This window comes from Schistocerca serialis, chromosome 2 (genome assembly GCF_023864345.2).
Source record: "Schistocerca serialis cubense isolate TAMUIC-IGC-003099 chromosome 2, iqSchSeri2.2, whole genome shotgun sequence".
In the NCBI taxonomy this organism is placed as follows: Eukaryota; Metazoa; Arthropoda; class Insecta; order Orthoptera; family Acrididae; genus Schistocerca; species Schistocerca serialis.
The window spans coordinates 448471506-448497488 of NC_064639.1; the positions used below are offsets into that span (position 1 = coordinate 448471506).

At 42.2% G+C, this 25983-nt stretch overlaps 1 protein-coding gene across 1 annotated transcript in view; it reads right to left on the bottom strand.

Annotated features, from left to right (window-relative positions):
• Positions 1 to 25983, bottom strand: part of LOC126456070 (rho guanine nucleotide exchange factor 12) — a 1154422-nt gene that overhangs the window by 176518 nt on the left and 951921 nt on the right. Inside the window, exon 28 of the mRNA XM_050091825.1 lies at positions 19737 to 19824. Coding sequence (XP_049947782.1) covers positions 19737 to 19824 — 88 coding nt within the window. The remainder of the gene's footprint in view (positions 1 to 19736; positions 19825 to 25983) is intronic.

Consider the following 25983-nt stretch of genomic DNA (forward strand, 5'->3'; position numbering starts at 1 on the left):
TACCCTTGTCCACTTATTACACAAAAAGAATGACGTCGCATTGAATGGTGTTTTCAAAAATCACAAGAGAAAGACTGCGTAACAAAGAACTTTTTTGTTTTTATGCTAGTAGTAAAATGTTGTCCGTAAACCATCCATGTAAAATTATATTTTTTATGGAGGCGGAGGAGATGACACAGAATGGATGGACGCAGGCACTCTTCACGCACATCCGAAATCCGAAACCTTAAGGAATACAACAGGCTCACAGAAGTGTACGGTGTTAGTTAACTGCACGTTTCGTGGTCATAGCTGGGGAGGGGGAGTTAGTTTTATAATTTCTCGGCGGAAAACAGAGCAACATGGTGGATATTTAGCTGATTTAACTATTTTTTTTCCGCTTACATACAGCGATTTTTAAGTATTTATGTTCAGAATGTCTCCCTGTCTTAAAAAAGCGCCCCCCCCCCCCCCCCCCCCACACACACACACACACACACACACACTCACACTTTCATTGGCCATTGCCCGCTCATCATTCCATTCAAATGGCTCTAAGCACTACGAGGCTTAACATCTTAGGTCATCAGTCCCTAGACCTACAACTACTTAAACCCAACTAACCCAAGGACATCACATATATCCCTGCCCGAGGCAGGATTTGTACCTGTGACCGTAGCAGCAGCGCGGTTCCGGGCTGAAGCGCCTAGACCCGCTCGGCCACACCGGCCGGCCATCATTCCATTGCCAAATACTGTATGCTATCAGCATTTTTCCACCGCATATTTCGCAAAATGTGCTTGTGAGCACTTGAAATCCTGGAAAAATCACCTTCCTTGAGCCACCCGTTTACGTCTGCTCCAGATCCCATTTCAGATAAGGATGGATAGACCGGCCTCTCACCTCCAGACTGAGGCGTCGACAGTATCCACAGGAAGGGCAAACTGAAACATCCACCTCTTCAGTTTACAACCTGAGAATGCAAAGCGCGATTTACACTGAGGCCATAAGATATGAGACACGACACACTGCAATAAAGGTCGCGCGTCACGCTACATTCGTGTTCCCACTTGAATAATACGATATGCAAAACAATACGCGATTTGACCTGCGTTATGACAAGCAACTAGACAACAACAATCACGTTTCTGGCTCAGTTGTAATCATGCGCTCTTGTGAAGAGGAAGTTAATGTGCTCTTTACTGACAGCTCCGAAAACTGTAAAAGAAAGCACTGGGCTCACCCGTACAATGCTGTATCATCATAGTTCGGGCTGCGGTTCTTCGTCAGATCTCTAAACACAAACAAATTCCACGAATTCTACAGAATGAGTCGAGATTGTTTCCAGTTTTTGGAGCCACTAGTACCAGCTACTCTGACAAAGCAGAGCAAAAATTTTCGACTTGCTTTCTCTCTTGCTGAGAAGATACTCGTTCATCACAGTATGCTCGTGAAAGTGTGTGAATGATGCTAAAAATATCACAATCCAAAGTTTATTTTTAGTAAGACTATCTAGTTTCGTGCTTCATTCAGATTTATATAAGAGTTTACAAGTTACAACTGTTCAATACCTTGAGGTAGAATTTAATTCAGTTTCTGATGTTTTCACAAGAAATACTGCCCAAATTGATGTTAGCTCAGCCACCATCGATGTTGTAGCTGTGCCTGGTGAATTCTGTGTAGGGACAGACAAGGTCTTTGAAATTTAAAAAGCTCATGATAAAGACGAAAATTCTTCGGTTTCGTCCAGCTGCTCATTCAAAAGTAACAGGAATGTAAGCATTTTCATATCTGGAAGTATGGACTGAAGTATTCCCAGCCAGCACCGTCAGGTGTTCTCTCTTCATTAAGCTTTTTAACGTCCAACCTGCCGCGTAATGCTTTCTCGGAACCAGTCTTGCTGGCTTCAGCTGTTCTTTTGGGGAGAGGCGGTTGTACTACCTACCACGTCACATTCAACTTCAACACTTGTTTCTTCTGACGTCTGACAACTTTCTACTCCCTGAGGGTAATTTGTCACACAGCGTTGCACTGAAATTGCCACGTTATGTTTATTTTTCTGAAGTGGAGTTAACACGTTCACAGGAGGGAGACCCCTTCGTGGCGGGCGAAGGATTGAGAGAATTGGGGGGGGGGGGGGGGGGAATTAGATTGTTTCTTGACCGTAGGCACATTTTACTCAAAGCTGTATGTTTAAAAGTGGCGAAATTGGGCATTGCTCAATTTGTATACCAATCATTTATGCTATTTTGAACCTTTAATGGGGGCTCCTCCTTTTCCGTTTAGAATGAAGTAATTTTTAGAACAGAATAAACATTTCACAATTACAGTCCAAAACCGTTACCCGTATAAGAAACTGGAGCAATCAAGATAAGGAGGCAAAACGATGGCAGAGTTTTCAGAGCCAATTCTTACCTGTTTCTTTCATTTACGTCGCTATAGCTTTTTTTTGCAACAAGTAGGACAGGAAAGACCTCCCCCAAACAGTCCTCCTGTGTGTACGACATGACTATAAAGAAAAAAAATGCACAGGCGACGGCGTCTTTCCAACTTGAAAGCACACATGCTAGTGAATCTTTTTTTATAAGCAACGTACGAAAAAAGAAACACGGGCCAGGTCCGCATAGCGCGGCTACAGCATCGAGTGTGGCGGGTGGTAGGCTGCCGCGGCCAAACCTCGAAACGTATTATGCATTTATTCGAGACTGGGAAGAGGTACGGCTCTCCTTCCAGCGTTAAAAACAATCTCAGTATATTCACTACATTTCTTACGCAGTAGTGTATGTCCTAAAATTCACCCAACGTAAATTGGCCAGCGACTACATATTTTTCTGCAAACTTTTTATATTACGAACAATGTTTTACTTTACTTCGAGGTTTCACAGTAGCTATGGGCAATAGCGGAAGAAAATCAGTTCAGTATAAAGCTGTGACAGGAGTATAAGATGCGAAAAAATTACTTTCCTCAAGTGAATAGTTTCATCAAAATCGAATGAGAAAGATTGCATTAGACTGCATTGCGGAGAACACGTGCGAAACTCAAAAGAGTGGTTTTGTGATTTTTTACGCGAAAGGTGAAAGTTTTACTGAGGAACTACATACAGAGACCGAAGTTTTTAAGGTACATCGGATGACTTGAAATTTCCCTCCCCGCGTATCATACAGCAGGAGTTGAGTGGAGGGACCAGCAGGAAGTGCTCCGCTGTACAGTGAGGTATGGGTAGGTACCGCTGTCGTCCCAGTGTGAAGCAGTTAAGTCGCTTCCACTATGTTCCTACGTGCTCCGCCTATGCGGGTTGCTTCTGCATCTTACTGCGTGTAATATTGGCCTGCGTGTGAAGCGCGCCTAACACTGAGCAGAACTGTAACTTATTTCCTGGTCGCCGACGTGTGCTAGACCTGTTCGCTCTTGTACTCGCCTCGGCCAGTTCCCGCTTGCAGAGGAAGGGCGGTTTTTGTTGAGCCTGAGGATGACTGACCTGTCTTTCCCTGGTTGCCCAGCACGGCGGTAGTCGAATCGAATAGTCTGATTTTAAGGGACAGTATTTTCCTCATGATCGCCCGCGTTCGCCAACATCCGTGGCAGAATAACTTCTAGGAGAGCTGCTACGAAGCAGCACCCTACCGAAGCACCGTAAGTGGCAGCAGGAAATGGTCAATGAAAATTTCTACATTCTGCTCCTGACTCGGATTGGTTGAATGACCTAAGTGTTGAAATAATTTCGTAGAGATGTCTGAAGCTTGCGCCATTGTGGTGTGAACCGGTAGTCCTGGTGGCGGGCAGAAGAGTGCCTTCTGGAACGGAGTTTTCGTTGTGTGCTTCATACGTCAGCAGAGGCTGGTCCCTCTCAGCCAGGCCAGTTACTCCTTGCAGTAGGGGCAACTGAGAGATTCCCAACATGCGTTCCCATAGGCGGGCGTCGATTCCGGGTTGAACTTCCGGTGTTCTGGACGAGAGCTGTTTTTAAGCGAGCGTGCACTTGTTGGCCAGGCAGAGGCCTAAAATCAGATAGCGGAGCCCTTAGCTAGCTCGGCGTCAGTATTAGAGACGGAGATGGACTTGGCAGTGTTCAGATGAAGCCAATAATTATCTGAATCCGTTTAAATTTTAGAGAGGCGTCTATGTGTGACTTTTTCCTTACTTGACTCTCAACTGCGTTCTTGTTGTTCTGTTGTTGTGATTATCGGCGGGAGCTGCTGGTAACCCACCGAAGGTAGTTTGTGATCTGTTAGCCGTAAACGCTCTCCAATCCAGTCGTCGAATCTATGAATCCTTCCTAAAAGCACTTACATGGCTACAGCTCTTTTAATCCATGACTCTGAAGTTTTAAGAAGCTTAACCCTTGTCGCGGTTCAAAGAGAGGCTGGCGACCCTTATTTGGAATGAACAGCGAATCAGTGCATAGAATTAATCCACACCCACCAGACAACGCTTCCATTAAATTTGTGGAGCAGTATGTCGCGTTGTTTGTCTCGCGCGCCACATATCGCTAGGAGAACGTGGATTCTGACCGCGGTCACGACTTGCTGCAACGCCACCGAAGCTTCGAGGCACGGACGTAAGGAACGTTTCAGAATGTGAACCCGTTATAGCAGCAGTTACAGACGTCAGAGAGTTACGGACGTCCTGTAAGGAAGTAACCGAACAACACGCTGAAGCCGCTGGGCGCAGAGCCTTCTAGCGTTTGCGGTAGTCAGGATATAAGGTGTTCTAATTGGCTAACGTTTTACGTGTCACAGGAAAGGAAGCTTGGTGGTTTAGTGGAAACCGATAGACGTCTCCGCGCTCTACGAAGTTTGCTCTTTGTACTGTGTCCCTTCCTACCGGTAACATCCACAATGGATCTTGTAACAAGGTGTTTAAAGGGTTTCATAATTTCCAAACAAGTGCGTCGCATAAATTAAATGGATCGACGAAACTTCTTGCTGCCACAACAGTGTCGTTTTCCTCACATCCGTAATATAGGAATTTGAGCGTCTTGTTTTTTTCGGTACATTATTAACGGAATGCTGGTGCAGTGTACACAATGTCTGTGAAGTAATTTATACGTAGAGTTTGCGGATGCAAATTGTATTTGAAAAATACCCCAGAATGGAGCCAGTGGCATGGAACCGAGATTATGAAATCTGACAGTGAAATCTTCGGAAAGGAAAATACAAAACGAAACACAATATTCCAGCTTAGTCAAGTGGCGTGCTCCAAGAACAATTACAGAGACGTAAGCGTGGACGTCGCTGTCTTTCTCTAGAATAGCTTTGTAGTACCATTACCCGAGCCATTCGACAGAGGAACAGACGTGGTGTCTTCTTGGTTGGAGTAACAGAGGTTCTGATAGTTGGGGTTCAGTCATAGAGAAGCAGGGAGACTTACTGAAGGAATGTGAAGAGAGATTGGAAAAAAATGAATGAACTTTCAAGCAAAAAACATTAGTGTACATTATTTACGACTGTATCTGGTATTTGTCAAGCATGTGACACACATACGAAACAGGACTAACAGGGGTTACAACCCCAGTTTTAGAACTGGATTATGCAGTGGTCTCCGTACCAGAGTGTAACATGACATTTTTCACAACAGAAAATCGTTGCCAGGCATGAAAGAAGAGAAATGAAATAATAAAAAGTTTGGCACCCGAATGGGATTTAAGCCCAATCTTCCCAAAGAGTAGTCAATGTCTGATGGGCTTCTAATTCAGTCGAGGAATAGCCTATTACATACACATATTCAATTTTACTAATGGAGAGGGACGGAATGTGGACGTATAAAACTCGAAATGGAAGTTGCCAAGTTCTCAGATACGCGATAAGAAAATGCGGAAATAGCTTCCAAAACTGCAATCAAACTGCAACCTGAAGATATAGCGAGCTGCTGGACGATCACGATAACCTGACCGCAGGGACATCTATCTGCGCGCGCACCACTACTATGTCTTCCGACGTCACGAACGTTATCCTGGCTGCCCTGCGCTGCCTCTCGCAGCGCCTGTCGGCAGACGGGCAGCAAGAAGCTGGTTGGCGGGGTGAGGCGACCTTGCATTCTGCTCGCAACCTGGGTCAACACGGCCTACTGAGGCGACGGTGGCTGCCATCGATCGCGGTCGCGCTTCGCTTCAAAGGCCGCTCATGCTGCGGCCGCCGCTGCTCTATACCAGCCTCCCGTCTCCTCTCGTCCGAGATCGCGCTCGCGTTGGGCTGCTCTCTCAATGTTGACACACCTGCATCAAACATGCGCCTCAGCACTGCTACGCTGCGCGACCCTGTTCTGCTCAGCTCCTCACGCTCGCGGCTGTGCGATGCAAATCGTACCTCGTGTGCCAGGTACACGACGCTTATCATCTTTTCCACCCACGGAGCATTCGACCGAGGAGGAAACTTACGCACGAAGAGATGCATTCCCAGTCCTCGCATACCGTACCAGGCATCCCAGAAAGAAAGTGCTGAACCTTTAACACTAGCTGATGCACATCCAAATCTCCGTCTTCCACGGTTCCTCTTTCTTAAACAACACATAAAAAGCCATGCGTCGAGGCTGTCTGGCAGATGCAGTATTTCTCGACTTCCGAAAAGCATTTGACTCACTACCACACCGGTACTTATTATCCTCATTTGACTCACTACCACACCGGTACTTATTACCCTAAGTACCATCTGTGATGCATCGATCGTAATTTGTGATTGAAATGAGCGCTTCTTGGTAAGAAGGTCACAACATGTTACAACGGACGAAGAGTCAAAGACAGAAGAAGACATAATTTCAGGCGTGTATGTATTATAGTGGAATAGGGGAGAGAGTGCCACAGGCATTATACGTGGATTGGGGTGGTAGTCATTAAAACGAAGACTTTTTCGTTGCGGCAGGGAGAAATGACCATCATGATGAAATAAGACACATCAGAACTCGCACAGAAAGATTTAAGTGCTCGTTTTTCCCGCACACCGTTCAAGAGTGGAACGGTACAGAAATTGTTTTAAGATTGTTTGATGAACCCCCTGCCAGGCACTTAATTGTGAACAGCAATCACGCTATTATTGTTCATGACGATGAAGATTATGACGACCCTTTCTGCTTATGTACACTGCAGAAATAAAAGAAAAAAGTTAAGCACAGGGAAAAGGAGTAGTATACGAAACGAAACTTCACGTGTTAAGAGTGTAATGATGTTATTGCAACTATTTCAAAATCGACACAAATTCACAAAAACTTTGGCAGTATCAGCCCACTTATTAGTATGAAACTGCACTGTCTCTCGCCTGATTCGGCTGTACCTTCTCCTGAGGCAAGCTGGCCCAACTAGTTCTTGATCTCATGGATATTGCTACTGAGACAGAGCTGATGTCCGATTTGGTCCACACACATTCTATCACGACCAAATCTGGGGGATCGTACTCAGTGCAGGAGAACCTCATCATCAACCAGACTTTTCACATACACACGAACCATGTGTCGACTCTTGAAAAATTGCACCACAATATTGTCACCTGAGATGTATCTCACGAAGACACAGGATGACACTGACTTATAATTGTGCCATTACAGTTGCCTCTACCATTACTAGCCGTGTCCCGAAGTCATGTCTGATGCCTCTCCACACCCTGGTGTCAGAGCGTAAGAAACAGAAGGGGTTACAGTGTGCTTGGTGCACAACATGGTGATCCTTCCTTGTGGCGATCAAACATGGTCGACACGAATCTTGGCAAGTATGCCTGCTCTCATGTTTAATGCAGTCCAACATTGAGCCACTGTCACATCCGAATGCCCCTCAAATAAGGATAATTTACGATTTTATCAACCTATCAAATGAATATCCACAAGGAAGCACCTTTCAAACCCTCTCGGTTCCTGATAATGCTATTCCACAGGAGTATGTGACACCTTGAAGTCCTTCACACTGATCACCCAACAGATAAAATTGTTCATGCCACTTGTATACCACAGCAGACCAGATGACAACATTAAACGCAATGAATTCTGGTTGCCATTCTCCCTATTACAGAGAATTGCAGCTCTAATCATTCATATACCAGCAAACTGTGCGCTGTTTTTGTCCCCAGCATATGCTACACATAATCTCTTTACACATCCTGGCGTCACCAATGGTCTACATCGCAGGCGCAGCCACTTAGAAAGGCAGATATTGGTGGCATGCTACAGAGGGCATTCCAGATGGGGTAATTACTTTGCCAAGATTCCCTCTGAATCCAATCAAACATCAGACGATTTCTCACACAGCGAGCTGATTAGTTAGCAGCTCATGACTGGCAGCATCCAATCACACAGAGCTGCCAGCACTTCCACTTAAGCTGGTGAAGGTGCAATCGGTCATCAAAAACCAGTCCTAGGAATACATAAGTCTCCACTACAGTGAGTGGATCGTCATTAAGGTAAAGTTCTGGTTCTGGACGAACAGTGCGATGACAACAGAAACGCATAACACCTGACTTGGTGCATGAAAACTGGAAACTGTGGGCTAGAGCCAATGATTGTGCCTTGTGAATGGGTCTCTGCAGGCGCTGCTCAGCAACACCAGTACCAGAGGAGCAGTACGAAATGCAGAAATCCGTATACAGAGAAGGTGAGACTGATGGCCCTACAGCTGCTGCTAGACTGTTAATGGCCACTAAAAATAGAGAGACACTCAATATGGAGCCCTGTGGAATGCCATTCTCCTGAATATGGGAGGAACTATGGGAGGCACCGACTTGGACACGGAAAGTATGGAGCGACAGGAAGTTTTGGATGAAAATTGGGAGCAGACTCCGGAGACCCCACTCATACAATATCACAAGGATATGATGTCGCCAGGTGATGTCGTATACTTTACGTAAGTCAAAAAAGAAGGCGACCAGATGTTGGAGTCTGGAAAAGGCTGTTTCGGATGGCAGACTCGAGGGACACAAGATTATCAGTGGTAGAGCAACCCTGGCGGTAACTGCCCTGGCATGGAGCCAGTAGGCTACGTGACTCCAGAACCCAACCCAACTGGTGACACACCATACATTCCAGCAGCCTGCGAAGAAAGTTGGTTAGACCGATGGGCCGGTAGCTATCCATGACAAGTGGGTTTTGCCCGGGTTTGAGCACCGGAATGATGGTACTCTCTCACCATTGCAATGGAAAGGTGCCATCACACCAGACCCAGTGAAGACAACAAGGAGATGTTGCTTTTAGTCGGACGAGAAATGTTTAATCATCTAACTGTGGATCTGATCCGGCCCAAGAGCTGTGTTCGGGCAATGTGCAAGGGCACTGAGGAGTTCCCACTCTGTAAATGGGGCATTATAGGGTTCACTGTGGCATTTAGTGAACAAGAGGACTTCCCTTTCCATCCGCTGTTTGACGGGTGTGAAAGGCTGGGGGGCAGTTCTCCGACACAGAGGCTCTAGTATAGTACTCAGCAAAGTGCTTGGCAATTGCGTATATTCAGCAGATAACACACCATTGATTTTAATGCCAGGGACACGTGCTGGGGTCTGGTACCCAAAAAGACGTCTGATCTTCATCCAGACTTAGGAAGGTGATGCATGGCACCCAATGATCAACATGCACCTCTCCCAACACTCCTGTTCCCATCGTTTTATAAGCTGGCAAACGTGGGAACGCAGCCACTTAAAGGCTATTAGGTGCTCTAGGGAAGGTGCCACTTATGTCACTGCAGAGCTCGCCGACACTCTTTAATTGCCTCAGCAACTTCTGGCGACTACCAAGGGACTGTCTTTCACTGGGGGGCACCCTAAAGAATGAGGGATCGTGTTTTCCGCTGAAGAAACGATTGTTGTAGTGATCTGCTCAACGACGACATCGATGGCACCATGTGGGAGAGATTCTGGGGTGACATTAGAGGTGAAGACTTCCCAGTCTTCCTTGTTTAAAGCCAATCTGGGTAGGCATCTGTGGGCATGACGCTGGGGGAGTGACAGGAAGATGGGGAAGTGGTCACTACCACACAGGTCATCATGTGCTCTCCAGTGGATAGATGGGAAAAAGTCAGGACTGCAAACTGAGAGATCAATGGCAGAATATGTGCCAAACTGAAATGTGTGGAGGCACCTATATTTAAGAGACAGAGCTCGAGTCATCCTTATCCTGACAGCCACAGCTTCAAGAGGGGTTTGAAGGGGCACTGCTTCACTACATACTGAGTTCAGGACATGGACACAAACTCCACCTGACACACTATTATAGTTGCTGCGGTTCCTGAAATATCCCTTATAGCCACGGAGGGCAAGGGTCCGCATTGCCGGGAACCAGGTGTTCTGGAGGGCAATGCAGAAATCAGGTGTAAAGCTTAACAGTTGCTGCAGCTCAGCCAGGTAGTGGAAAAACTGCCGCAACTCCACTGGAGGATTATGTGATCATGAGACTAGGAAGGCATGAAAAACTCGCTGATGCAGTTTATGCCTCAGGGTCACCTGGTGCCACCAGATGAGTACCTGTGCCATCATTATCCACTGTATCTGAGGGCCCAGTGGTGGTGGTGGTGGTGGTGGTGGTGGTGGTCCTGCAGTGCCTTGGTTCTTATGGGTCCTTTTCTTTTTAGGTTTCTCTCGCTGCTCCTTAGGTTTGTCCGGCTGGGAGGGCTTCACTGATTCAGTCTCAGGTACTGAGGAGGACCATGAAGCCCTACGACCAGCTACCTGCGGTTGCTTCAGCCACTGGTGGGTGTCAGCTTTGCCACTATCAAGAACCTGGTAAGGGAATGACCCAAGGGATCCCTTCGTGGCAAGAGGAGCAGAAAAAGACTTCTGCTTCTACGGCTGGTTGGAGTGGGGAGCAACAGGGAGGGAAATGCGCCTCCCCATCAAGGGGGCAGGTGGGGGCTGATGGCTCTGAGAGCCAACTGTACGCAGCAGAACGGAAGATGGTAGAACCGTTGTCGTACCAGCAGCATAGGTTGACATCATATGCACATGATTTAGCCTCTCATATTTTCTCTTAGCCTCAGTGTAGGTCAGTTGGTCTAGGGTCTTGTATTCCATTATTTTTCTTTGTTTCTGGAGAATCCTGCAGTCTGGCGAGCAAGGTGAACGGTGCTCTCCACAGTTGACACAGATGGGAGGTGGGGCACATGGAGTATTGGGATGTGAAGGACATCCACAAAGCAGACAGATGATGCTGGAAGTGCAGCAGGAAGACATATGGCCAAACTTCCAGCACTTAAAGCACAGCATTGAGGAAGGGATATATAGCTTTATGTCACAGTGGTAGACCATCACCTTGACCTTCTCAGGTAATGTGTCACCCTCGAAGGCCAAGATGAAGGCACCGGTGGGAACATGATAATCCCTCGGATCCCGGTGGACATGCTGGACGAAATGGAAACCTTGCCACTCTAAACTGGTGCACAGCTCATCATCAGACTGCAAAAGAAGGTCCCTGTGAAACATGATACCCTGGACCATATTTAAGTTCTTATGGGGCATGATGGAAATAGAAACAGCCCTCAGTTTGTCAAAGGCGAGTAGTGCCCGCGACTGGGCAGAGGATCCTGTTTTGATTAAGACCAATCCTGACCGCATTTTGGGCAAGCCCTTCACCTCCCTAAACTTGTCCTCTTAAATGCTCCACAATGCGCATTACGGACATTATGCACCATTTAAGGTGCCCTTCCCCAATTGGCTCACTCTTTGGGAAAATTTTGAAAAACGGAGGTGAAACCCTACAGGGGACCATCACATAATAGCTGAAACGTAAGAGACTCTGTTAGTCGCCTCTTATGACAGGCAGGAATACCTTGGGCCTAATCTAACCCCCAGACCTGCAGTGGGGAGATCATGGGACCCTCGGTGATATTGCAAAGGGGGCTTTTTTGTTTGCTAACACCAATGCTTCGGTGTTTTAGCTAGCACAGCAGCTTTTCTCAGACAGGGTAGAAGGTAACTTAAATTACTCTGACATTAAGGTTAAGTAATTCACATTAAGGGTCACTGCATTGTCCAGATCCAGTACTGGTCCACAAGGGTGCCAGACATGATCTTTGCGAACCATTCCCACACAATCACTAACATCCTTGGTCTCTACCTCTTTTCATCTCCTAGGGTCTGCAATCCATGATGAGGCTCACCAAATTCACTTGACTGACAGCAGGCTGCCATGTCATCAACTTTGTTCCAAGTATTAATACTTGTTCTCCGATTCCCAGTATGGTGTAAAGAGCTATACCGCTCATATTACTCTCCACCCAGACGCAGTTCCAAAGTTTTATAAGGCCCACCCCATTCCACTTGCCTCAAGGAACAGCATGAAGCAGCAGTTTGACCACCTGAATGTGGCTGGTACTGAGCAACCTTGTGGGCCATGCCATTGGTCATTGTTTAGGCCAATGGCACACTCCACCTCTACTGAGGTAAGGCAATGGTGAATTCTCAGGCCACTGTTGACATTTATCCTCTTCCCATGGTGAATCTCGGACACAGGAAGTTCTTTTTCCAAATCATCTTGATGGATGCTTATCTACAGCTGCCACTTTAAGACAACCTGTGAACTGCGGACATCAACATGCCTTTTGGACACTCTAAATACAGTCTTCCCCTTGGTGTTAGATTGGTTGTAGCCTTGTTTCAGCATTACCTTGAGCACCTGGGGAAACAACACTGATTGTCCAGGATGGTTGTGGCTGGTTGAGCAAAGCCATGTATGTGATCGTCTCCACCAACTACACAATGTGACAGCAACAGATGAACCAACTCCATCCACAAGTAGTCACTCCTCCTCAGTTTCAGATCCGGGTGGCATTCTGTTCGGGTGTCAGCTGGTGGCACCCCATCATGACAATGGCCAGTCCTTGTCAACACCCTACCTGTGACCCAACCTGGTCAATGCCAGAGCAGGTGCTGGGATTCTGATGGATGCCTCACTTTTCTCCAAATAGTGGGCCATTGTCGCTCTTCCCTGAGAGTGGAGTTGAGGGGAGGGGAGGGGAGGGATATCAATATGTTATATCCACATTATCTGCCAGACAACATCCCTCCTCATATGATGGTGTCACCAGCAGACAGACAGGCAGGAATGGCCTCCTCCAGAGGGCACTCCAAATGGGGGAACTACTTTGCAAAGCCCCCTCATACCCCAATCAAATATCTGATGACATTGTCTCTCCTAGCAAGCCAATTAGTGAGCAGCTCAACATCACTGCCTATAATGTGGAACAAGTGCATGATGATACAGCCAGTCCCACCAGGCTTATGCAACAGTCATCGGTAAGCCTGCACCCTAAGTCCCAGAAAGTGACAATGTCAACTGTGAGATGTCTGCTCTGAAGTCTGCATAGAATGTTCTTTGTATCCAATTTTTACATAGGTAAATGTTTTAATAATTCACTGGCACAATCATACTGAGGTTAGGTGCTACTGGTCAGACAGCTATGTCGCAACAATTGTTAATGTATACAAAGTTATACTAACATCCGACAAGGTCATCTGGCTGCACTTGTTTCGTCGGCCTGAGTATATGAATGAGCTTGCACTCAACAGTAATCTCCAACGATGCAGTTGTCTGTACAACAGTTCAGTCTGAAGAAAGCAGCACATGTTCAGTCAAACCTTGAGCTAATCCGAAAGTGGTGTAAAGATTTGCAATAAGCTTAAATGTTCTTAAATGTAAGAGTGTCCACAATATGAAAAAATATCTTATCTGATGACTACAACAGCAATGGGTAACAGTTGCTATTAGTCAACTCATACAAACAACAAGATGTATCAGTTTGTAGGGATATGACATGGAACGATCATCACATTGGATCAGTTGTAGGTAAAGCATGTGTCAGTCTTTGGGTAGTAGGCAGGACACGGGGGAAAATGCAGGCCGCCTACAAAGGAGACTGCTTACAAACCAGTTTTGCATCCTGGCTTACACTACTGCTGAAGTGTGTGGGATCTATACCAACTAGGACTAACAAGGGATACTGGACATTACGAAGAAGGCCCATCATCAATGATCACCAGTTTGTTTCACTCAGAAGTATTTGGTGAAAGCCTACTTAAGAAGTTTCAAGAATCAGCTTCAAGTGATTAATTTAGGCATGTACTACAATCCCCCCACACATCAGTCCTGTAATAACCACAAAGACAACATCAGTGGTATTTAAAAAAATTTATCCTGATGTTTTACATGTGGAAAGAGTGGAAAGAAGCCTTAATAAGTGGTGCAATAAACTTACCCTCAGCCTTGCACTTCACAGTGGTTTATGCAGTATACATGTCGGTAAATCCTCACACAGTTCATTGAATAGAACTGTAACTACCCATTCAGTCATTTGTACAAACACTACAGGCTTTCCATTTGTCCTGAATTTCTGACAGAATTACATCAAATACACATGAAGAGCAGTCTATCATAAAGTGTTTATACAATGAGCCTTCTTGCACCTATTACAGGACTTCTCTAACGATGCAACAAACAGTTTCTGAGAATATACGGGTGAAGTGATCAAAAAATTAACTATCAGATACAGATACATATTTTAATTTGAGTGGTGATAATATCATCATTTCAATCTGAAGCAATGGCTATGGGACAGCAGCATAATGCATGCTGAAATATCTGGTCTCAGTCTGCTACGCTTGCTTACATCTCAGATACCTTCAGTGATGTCATGCATTCCCCAGTAACATTAAACTAATGAGAGATTAAAATGAAGGGATTCCTGCCAGGAGACAGCACTTGTTTGAGTAGGAGACAAGGAAGGCAATGAGACTGTCTGTGTTTACGTCAAAACCCATTTGTTCTACGCCGCAGACCTGAGCATCTGAAAAGTCGGGTGTTAGTGGTCCACAGTTGTCAAAGAATTTATTCTTACAGTACAGAAAGGTTAAAAGAATTTGTAAGAGTACTATCAGCATAATCTGTGGCGACCATTGTAGGGAAATGTTGTAACTTAGTGTGTGCACTTGCGATAGATCAGTAAGACACCTTGTATTAAATAGTAGATTTCTTAGCCAGCTGGAAGAGACATTAATTGAACAAACAAACTTGACATGGTTTAAATGAATCAAATAAACTGCTCTTGTTTCCATGTAAATGGTTTTGATAAGGGTGAAACAAGTGACAAGAACTGCTTTGAACAGTTGCCCTTTATACGGAGATGATCAGCATAAGCTGCTAGGAGTCAGCTGAAGGCAGAGTACAATTGTTAGCAAAGTATGTCTTCCAGCTCAAGAGTTGGATAATGGGATCTTTGTGAATACTGCTAAATCACTACAGAGCATGTATCATTGGTAAGTGAATAGGAACTATTCTAACTTTATCTCGCACATCGAATTAAGGCTGCTGACACTTGGAGCTGTTTGTATTGTCATGTGCAGGAACTTGCTCCAGGCCCACAAATAAATGGCTCATTTTCTGATTTCTTGTGCAGCTCCAAACATAATTTGGCTCATACATTGCACATCACTACGAGTGCGTTGATATTGGCAGATAAGTATGCCGATGAGAATGAGATAATGAAATATTTCAATGTCTATTCCCAGATTGTACCATCCACTATCTAAACTGCTTATTCCCCAGTGCAAATACAATTTAACATATTTATTCAGCGAAAGGAAGTTCCAGTAATATTAAATATTTAACTTTCTAGTACTGTACTCACAACAGAAGCACAGCTTAAAAACGAAAATATGTTCTCTCTTTCACATCCTGTGGTTCAAAAAGCTTTAATGGAATGAAACATTATTCATGACTTCCCAGCTATCAATGCTTCCACAGGAAAGTGACATTTCAAAATGTCAGACTGTATCGTAGTCAACTGCTGTTATGCTCTGGCTCACTGCTACTCCAATGTGGCAGCACCACATCTCATCTTAGATCTGAAAAGGTGCACTCTGTTTGGCAGCATCAATGGAAACTTAACTGGCAGTATGTGCTACCCACTGAATGAAGCCACACACCCTTCTATAGCCCCAGGACAGAAAGCCATGAGGTGCTAGCGTGTATCCTCTACCCAGTCGATCAAATGTGTCAATATTCAGTCTTTTGATGTTTGATTTATGATGCCATATACTCATGCTGATTTAAGCAGGGAGAGGAAACTGTCACAGAGTAACATCAGTGGTTCACGACACACGAAGTGAGTGTTAGCATCCACTGCAGGACTACAACTATGAACAATGTAATGTGAGGCACCACCACCAGGAATATTTCAATGTACAGTGTAGACTACAGCGAAACATACATGAATGACTATTCTAAAAAAAACTCACTGAAGACTGGAAAAGAAGAAAGATTAGTTTTCTTATTCCTATTAACAAAGGAGTAATTAGAGCTAAAATGATAGTCCTAAATGGACTAAGACGGAAACTTGTCGTACCCTTTTCAGAAGAAAACTGAATGGTACTTTCATTTGTCTTTGTAAGAATATGTAATGTTTATTTTTGTCACATTTATAATGGTATTAGGCAAATACAAATACAGTAAGTTTGGCTACATAGTAACCATTCTTCTGCTCAAAGAAATTAATGACCTTACAAGATATTCTCAAAATTCTTCCTTAGAAAGGCCAGAAAGCCCTACATAATTAAAAATGGAACCAAAAGAAAATCACGAATTCAATGAAGAATTCACTGTGGGTTGACTGCTACCTCACAGTGCATAGGAGTCTTTGAATGGCATTTAAAATTAAAAGATTTAATGGCAATTTCATTTAGAAGGACAAATCTGGTAATGTGTGTATACTCTGTAAAGGAGACTCAGAAGAACACACACATACATGTAACATGGTAATGGAATTCCAGCTGAAGACACAAACTTAATGTGATCAAATACATCGAATTATGAGCTCTGGGTAATTCTCCACGACCATAATTTCAAAGAACCACCTGATAATTGTTGCACAGAAGTTCCCAGTCCCAAATTTATACAACGCGCTTACAGGACTAGGACCGGCAATTCTTGCCATTTCAGTCCAGCTCAAGATTATTCGATTATTTAAGTCCATGTTTGGTCATATATTAGTTTATAAAGTTCATGACTGGATTCAGCTTTGTACCCATAATCATATCAGACTATATCAGCAATGCACAGGTGGGTAGTCCTATGTGTCACTGCTGTAATTGTTGGATCGGGTGAAGGCTAAACAACAGAAATTGATCATCAATTTTACTATTATGTGGTCTATAACTGAATTCATTACAAACTTCAATCTGTCTCCTCCACAGTTCCAAGCAGCCTCCTTTCTTCAAGTTTACTAGTAGTACTATCTAATTACATAGCTTTTTCATCAATGCTTTGCCACTTTATGCACCAAGTCAGCTCCAAAATTTGGCAAAATAAAACAGACAGAAATAAAGGAAAGGAAAATGAAAATCTTTACAGTAACTGCCTCCAAAGAAATAGGAGAAATAGGGGAACTATAAAGCAAACAGAATTTAAGCAAGTTTTCCTTTACTCTCTCATTTATTTTTCAGTTATGATTTACTGTGTTAACTATTACTTTTACTTACATACTCTAAAGTAGCCAATATTATAGGTAGTTAAAATCTCTTATGTAGTCTAACCTTTTCTTGTTGACTGCTTTACCTAATTACGGTTCAAACTCTGCACTTCCACTTTATCCACTGTGCAACTTTATATCCCTGTGCTCCACATTTCTGCATAACTGAATCTGGCTTACATTCTTGTCTACATATGACCCTAATTGCATATTGTGCTCTTACACAAATTCATTTTGAAAAATAAGCATTTCCATTTTGTTTGTCCCCTCCACTACAACTAACATCTCTCTACATCATCACTAAGTTCAAGGCAACTGCAGCTGTTAAATGAGAGTCAGCTTTTGTGTGGAGTATCTTAACAAGGAAGCAACAACTGAAGAACAAAACTTTTCTTGTCACAATGTTAAAGTGTCCAAAAACTTACATCTGTCAAAAAGAAAAGAATTGTCAGAAGGGGGAGAAAAGTGTTGTTCTGGAGGTCAAATTCACTGTACCAATGGTGCAGAGAGAGAGAGAGAGAGAGAGAGAGAGAGACAGAGCAAACCACACTGGATGAAAACAGTCTATACAGATACTTAATGGTAAGAATGTTTGATTTGGAATACCGACTAGCACAGGAAAAAAGAGAGGCCATCAGACTCCATCATCATGTGTATGGTAATGTAATGTTGCAGCAGAGTTATTTTCCAAAATATAAGGTAGGGCACAGCACAGTAGGACAAGTTTACAACCACATTGTGAATTAGCAAGCACGGTTTAGATGCGTGAAACCTCAACAACAAGCAATTGGCCCAAAGAAACTGACTCCTTCCACTCTCAGCATGTTTTAATGGGCTGAATGAAATTTGCATAAAAAACTGTTATGAGCTGCCTGTTTCACACCCCTCATATATAAAGTACTGGCACTCTAGCAAAAATTCATATAATTATCAAGGCAAGTACATTAGCAGTTGTTACAATTCATTAGTAGCATACTCTACTAGTGCCACCTGACGTCATTCCTATTGCATTTTAATGCACATTTTGGCTCATTCCACATTAACGGGAGACAGTTCTTCATAAAGGGGTTTACGGAAAACAATGACTAAATGAATGACATATATTTAAGGTGTGTCCCATTACTAACGAACGGTAGTATTAAATGGCACTGGGAGAGAAGGAAGGGAGACTGGAGATAGATGCACAGCAATTTATGTCTGTTTTAGTTCTGTACGTCTTGATCTATTGGCAACTCTTCATTTGAAAGTAAACACGACAGCTGAGAATAATGGCGAAAAGCAGGAGCAGGGCAATGTCAGAATGGTAACACAGTTATGACGACATCCAAGAGAAATTAACACTCCAGTTAAGAAGCAATGTAGTATATTGGAAGAAACAAGCTTATGACAAAAGATCTTTCAAAATCTGTTATCCCCTGCTGCATAAAATTTGTAATATTTATTTATTGATCATTTTATCACATTCGTGATATAGAACTTGTCAACTACCAATGTGGCGATATCACCATTTGGCAAGACATTAAAGGTCCTCTAGGATAGATTGGTCTGTTCTTCAGTAGGAGTGAACGCGAACAACCATAGCACAAGAATCATGGTGCAATGAGGTACACGTTACAATTATGAAGTTGAGTTATTTGTAACAATTTTCCCCTTTGAAAGTAATCTTCAAGTGTACATTTTGGAGTCAATTACTAGTACTTGTGGCATCAGTACATCTTGAGGCAGTTATTAATATAATGTGATATAGCCAATCATGAGTCACCACTTTCTAAATTAGCTGCCAGCCACACTAGATAATCAAATGAGCATTCCCCGTACACAATTTCTCAAATGCGAACTGTGAACATGCTCGCCCTATAAAAAATAACCTCTCACCAACAAGCAGGACACATTCTTACTACGCAGTGTCACGTTGTTTAAGTAATCCCTGCAAATCAATGACAAAGAAGAATATACTTTTATTCTGGTGTCTCCTCAGAAGTCAAACAGTTCATTTCTTGACTATTATTGACCTTATGCTCCAAGCAACTACATAAACTATTCCCAACACAACATTTACATAGTTATTTGCTATTTAGTTTACCACGTACACAAGTGCACACTGAATCGTATCCCTTTTAACTCATTATGACTTGGGAACTAACTGCTACACGATACGATTCAACGCATGTACTAAATAAGGAGAAAATGATACCTTACATTTAACCATTAATATTACAGTATGTTCTCCAGTCTGAATATTATCTAACATATGATGACCGAAAACTTTGCTTCAACAAAATCCTTAGCAAACAAATACATGAAAGAAAGGTAACGAAAATGAAGAGCACTCACGTCTTCTTCTCATTAGGTGTTGCCGCCACCAGCTCATAAATCTGCGCTCCATTATGTGAAGTATTTACCAGGTACAGAGCATTTTGATCTGCAACAGAAAAAAATATTTTCCAATTGATTATAACTACATCCAGTGCATCTGTCTGCAGTAGTTGTTTTATATTACTTGCTAAAGACTGTATCCTCTTAGAAACCGTATTGATTTTATCATTGTATTCATTTATGAGTATCGAGAGTCTTTCTTTCTACAGCACTTTAAATGGAGTTGTGTGATGGGTAAAATTATTTATGGCGTGATACGTAAGTGTGCAAATTATTTTGTATTTTGTTTGTTAAATGCATGAGACTGACAACATCAACACAGACCCCATTAACATTTTCTTTTAAATTAAGCACTGGTATTACTACAAATGAACTTCATTCAGAATCATTGTTTTTAGAATGTCAAACAATCAATAAATCAATCAAGTCCAATCATACTGGATGGTAAGGTTAAGAGAGAGGTAATGTTAACACTGAAATGGGATAATTTATAGCAAAACTTGCCCTGATGAAGATGTGAACTCTATGCTAAGGGATCTACAACGCAGTAACAAATGTCAGCCCTGTACTGAATAGCGTCTTCCAACAGGATTAACCCCTAGACCATGCACTATGAAATGGACCTGAGGTCATCCATTGCCTCACCGCAAGTGTTCTCTGAAATTAGTTTGGGCTGCCTGGAGTGCTGCACTGCATGCTCTATGAATAGTGCTTGAGAAAACTGATGGCAATGTGGCAATGTGACAATGTGACCAGAAATATATTTACACTCTTTCTATTATTCGCAGTGACAGACTACACCAAATGAAGAGGAAGAAAACAGTGTACACAAATGTGTATGTTATCCACAAATACAAAGGCAAAATAAGTGGCACTGACTTAGCTGATCAATACATGACAAATTATACAACAACAAGCAAATTTCTCTAAAAATATTACATAAAGCAATTCTGCCAACTGATGGACATTGCACCTCCACATTCGTCTTTGGTTTACAAGAAATTCAGTGAGGAATTCGGGATAACTGATTTCCTACTTCAGCTTAATGAAAGTTAACTTAAAAAATGCATTCGCGAGTCCTTCCTCTCAGCAAAGCAATTTAGCTTTTCCTTGCCAAGTCTCAGACCCAACACAACTGGTGGAACAACCTTTTCCTAAATAATTTCCTTCTACTGATAAGAAACTGGCACCAGTGAGATATACCTAGTGTGCTGCAGCAAAGAAGACATTAATATGGAGAAAATAAGAAAGACACATATTTATTGTGAAGAGTGCGATGCTGGACTATGTGCAATACCCTCCCTTGAGCTATACCATATGAAAAATAATTTATAAATAATTGTTGTATAAGCAAACTGTACAATAATTGCTGTATAAGAAAACTGTAAAATAATTGTTCTATAAGAAAACTGTATTTACTAGCTCCTCCAATAATATCCTGCTTGAGACTATTCAAATAAGCCAAAAGTAATTTACTTGCATAGGCTTCCACAGCCTGTCAGTTCATGATTTTTTTTTTTTTTTTTTTTTTTTTGCGAATGGTACCATGTCATAATGTAAAACACTATACTGGAGACATCAATGTTTTGGCCATGGTTACTGTGACCCAGGGGGAGGACACTGTAGTAATGGTCATAATTTTGATTTATCCAGTATAGTTTTTTTACCATCTCACACTACACCATGCTCTGAAAACTGATGTCAAAAATTATTTCTTGTATTTTAATAACATACATTGCTGCTGCCAAAAGGTTTGAGTTGTTGCCAAATAACAATTGCAATAATCATTTGCTTTGGAAAAAGCCATTCTGAACCATGCCAGCACCAAGGAAGTGTTATGAGGCAGAAGAATAATTTTGTGGGCGGGAACAGATAGCGATTAACAGTAGCAAATGAAATGATCATGACTGATATGCAAGAATCTGCCTCCTTGTGAGAAGTTGGACATACTCATGAAACTGAATAAAAAGTGGACAGAACAATTTATGTCAAACACAAACTATAGTCATGGGACTATCAGCCCAACAGAATGACTTAAATATTCTTCTACACTGAGTTTATGCGGAGGCGCACAGGACGCCACAATACACGAAAGCATTTGTTTGTCAATAGCTGCACACTTTTAAAAAAATAATGTGCATTATTCTTATTAATATTTACCAAGTCACGCACTTCACAGGTCTGTTATTTCAGAGCATATGCACACAAGTGCAACTGAAATCGATTGAGAACTATACAAACAATAATCTGTTTGAAAAGTTTTGGAAAGTAACTAGATGCTGAAATATCAGAACAAAAAAACACAGGAAAGAACATTTAGAATATTTACAAAGCCTAGGGGCCTATACTAAATAGACTTTACAGAATGACAAAATTTTCCTCCTGTGTGCCTTCAATGTTACTTATATCAATAAAACAGCAAGAAGTTTTTATGGTGAGTCACTTAATAACAAACGGCAAAAAATGACAGTCTGCATCCACAAAGGTGGTAGAATTTGATATCAGTAGTTTAGGAAATGAGAATCTTAGATGAACATTGCTTTGAGTCACAAGGTTATATAATCATCAAAGGCAAAAAGGAAAAATAAAACTAAATAATAAATAAATAAATTAATAATAATAATAATAATAATAATAATAATAAAACACTCTTAGGCAGGTAGATTTTGAGTTCAGTTATGGACTTCAATTTCCCTACAACCTGACCATCTACTCTTTCTTTTTTGCTGTGCAAATGAAGGTTTACACAGTGGTGAACATACATGTACCATGTGACTTCTGAAATTTTCCCGGCGTATTTCTTCTTCTAATAATTTCCGGGTATGCAGCCGGATCCCATCGACATTCTGCCACGATATTTCGGCCCAGAGACGTCCGGCCATCATCAGGCGAGTACACAACTACTGAAGAGCCCAGGTGCAGTCGCGGTATTTATGCCGAACCTCGCGCATGCAAAATGTACTGGCATCCTACAGCGCATGCGTCAGGTGTTGACATGTGCATGCGCGAGATTCGGCATAAATACCGCGACTGCACCTGGGCTCTTCAGTAGTTGTGTACTCACCTGATGATGGCCGGACGTCTCTGGGCCGAAATATCGTGGCAGAATGTCGACGGGATCCGGCTGCATACCCGGAAATTATTAGAAGCAAAAAATACATGTACCAATCAATCAGGTAAGACTCTTTGAAGAGCGAGACACATTCTGAAAGGAGCAAGAGGATATCCTCTCCAAAGTACATAACAAATACGTCATCATTCTGCTTGGAGGCTTCAATGCATAGCATACCTAGAAAAAAAAAAAAGTATCAGAAGATTGTCGGAAACTAACAAGCTCGCAGGTGAACCAATTACAAAGAGAGAACAGAAGATATGCAGAACATTCAGTCTGATTCTAAATTCAACTGCTTTGAACCACCTGCCCAGGAAGCAGAAGATCTGGACATCTTCAAACTCCAACTTTGGAGAATTCCAAATTGACTATTTCACCACTGCATGGAAGGCACAAAAAGAGAATCAGAAAGTAAAGACTGTGAGAAATACCAACCTGGTCACAGTATAACGTTTATGTTTGAACGTAATTGATCTAATTCCAATACCAGGAGGTCAGTCCCAGAAAAAAATATAAATGTGATGGAGACAAGCAAAGGAGAAACCAAGTATTCAGCCACAAGTTGGAAATTGCAAGTCTGGAGACAGGAACAACTGCAAGGAGCTATATTCAAAGCAGCTAAGTAGATGGACCCACTTGCAACATTCAGAAAGCATTCTTACTGGGGTAATGAATGTGATGCAGCAGAGAGGTTGTTAGGTAAAAATGGAATTTCCAGGAAAATGAAACCAACAGAGTCAACACACCAAACATGAAAAACTCTGCATTAAAAACTATCTGCAGGACGAATCATACACACATTTAAAAAGAATCAGTTAGTACAAATCAAACGAAACTTTGAAAAAAATAAGACATGACGTAATTTTGATAAAATGGACACGTAACTGACATACAGCAACTCTGAACTTATACAACCCTCTGGGCCTATAGTCCAGAGATTTCAGAAGGGAAAAAATCAGCCCTTAGTGATCAAGGTAATTGCTAGGATCTATCCATTTATCTTTAACAGCTCCTAAAGTTTGAGGCTCCAGATATCACATCCAAACATCCTCATAGATCTGTCTCCATTCACAAAGGATTAAATCAAGATTATCATCCAAACACTGAAGGACAGTGAGGAACAGGGTGAATATCTGATAATTGCTGAACTGTGGAAGACTGCAGGAGATAATGCAATTGATAAACTTGTCGCAATTATTCATGATATTTGGGAAAGTGAGAAACTTCCTAGCAGACGGACCTCTACTGTAATTCATCCACTACATTGGAATGGGGATAGAATTGATGTAAGCAACTACCTAGGCACCCCTCTCCCACTAACCATTTACAATATCCTCTCAAAAGCTCTACAGAACAGGGCAGGAAAACAAACTGGACCACAATTGGGAGAATACCAATGGGGCTTCAGGAAGGGATGACCAGGTGCTCAGCAGATTAAGAATCCGAGTCCATTCCTTCATAGCTGACACTCAGCAACATGGGATTTGTGACGACCACCTTCGCTTTCTGGAAGGTGTGTTCCTCACTAATCGAACTACCCTACTTCAAATCTTGAAGAATTCAGCCTAGATAACAAGACAAAAAACATGACCAACACCACCTCCAAACTGAAGTTCAGAGGAGATACATCCAGTGCCCTTAAAATTAGATCAGGAGTGAGAGAACGCATGGATAGTTGCTTCTATTATTCATTTTTTTATTTTTTATTTTTTTTTATTTTTTTTTGCCCCCACCCAGAGAAGATAACCTGAAATTGTGGAAATAAACGAACAATTCAAAAATATTTGTGTGTATTTCAGTAGCTATTAAGGTTTCTAACTTTATTTGTACAACATTGTAAAAAGGAGCTCAAAGACTTTAATGCATGTTTGTACAACTGAGTGTGGGCAACATTTGTAGCTCTACATATACTGGAACAATTTTAGACTTATCACCAAATGTTCATAAGTATGACGTGTTATGGCCCCTACTGTGACACATACCAGTTGTCTCAAATGTACCAGGTATTGGACCCTTCTTCTGCAAACAACTGCTTGATAAACACTCATGCACTGTAGTCCAGTAGAGTCATATCAGGAGACAGGGAGGAAGGGGGGGGGGGGGCGGTAACACTCAGGAAATGTCTCCACGAGAAATGTGGTACACATCCACATGATAATGTGGTGGGGCACCATCCAGCTGGAAAATGATGTCAGGAGGCATCTGTGCAACTGCATAGTTTGCCACCATGTCTTGATAGGTGTACCCTCCTGTCACAGGTGTGTATGAGCCACATGACTTGACACTGGTCATGAAATGGTGACTATCTTGGAGTGTGTGTCCATCTGTTACATATTTACCTGACAATATAAAATGTCAAGTTCTTTTGTTATAATGATTTCTTTGCATACGCTGGAAGCCTGCATATTTAACAATTGCCAATTTCAGGGAAAGCCTACAGCAGTTAGACTGGGATGAGGTGTACTGTGAACCTGATGCCAATTTAAAATATAATTTATTTCATGACATTTTTGTAAATGCATTTGAAAACTGCTTCCCCAAGAAAATAGTTAAATATACTCGTAAGAAACCTTGTAACAAACCATGGCTTACTAAGGGTATAAAAATATCTTGTAACCGGAAAAGGGAAATGTATCTGACAGCAAGAAAGAGTAGTGACCCAGAAACTATCAAAAATTATAAAAACTACTGTGTTATATTAAGAAAAGTTATTAAAAAATCCAGGAGTATGTGTATCATGTCTGAAATCAGCAACTCTGATAATAAAATTAAAACAATTTGGAATATTATTAAAAGAGAAACAGGTCAACCAAGAGCAGAGGAAGACAGTATTACCATCAAATTGAATGAAAACTTTACGAACAAAAAGTCAGAAGTTGAAAATATTTTTAATAATCATTTTCTAAATGTTGTGGATATAGTAGGATCCAGGTGTTCATTAGAAGATGCTAGGGTGTTAATGGAAGAGGCCATACCTATGCAATTTGATACAATTGAAATCTCACCCACTTCTCCCTCTGAAATTAGGAAAATAATAAACTTGCTTAAAAGCAAAAACTCACATGGAATTGATGGCATTTCCAGCAAAATACT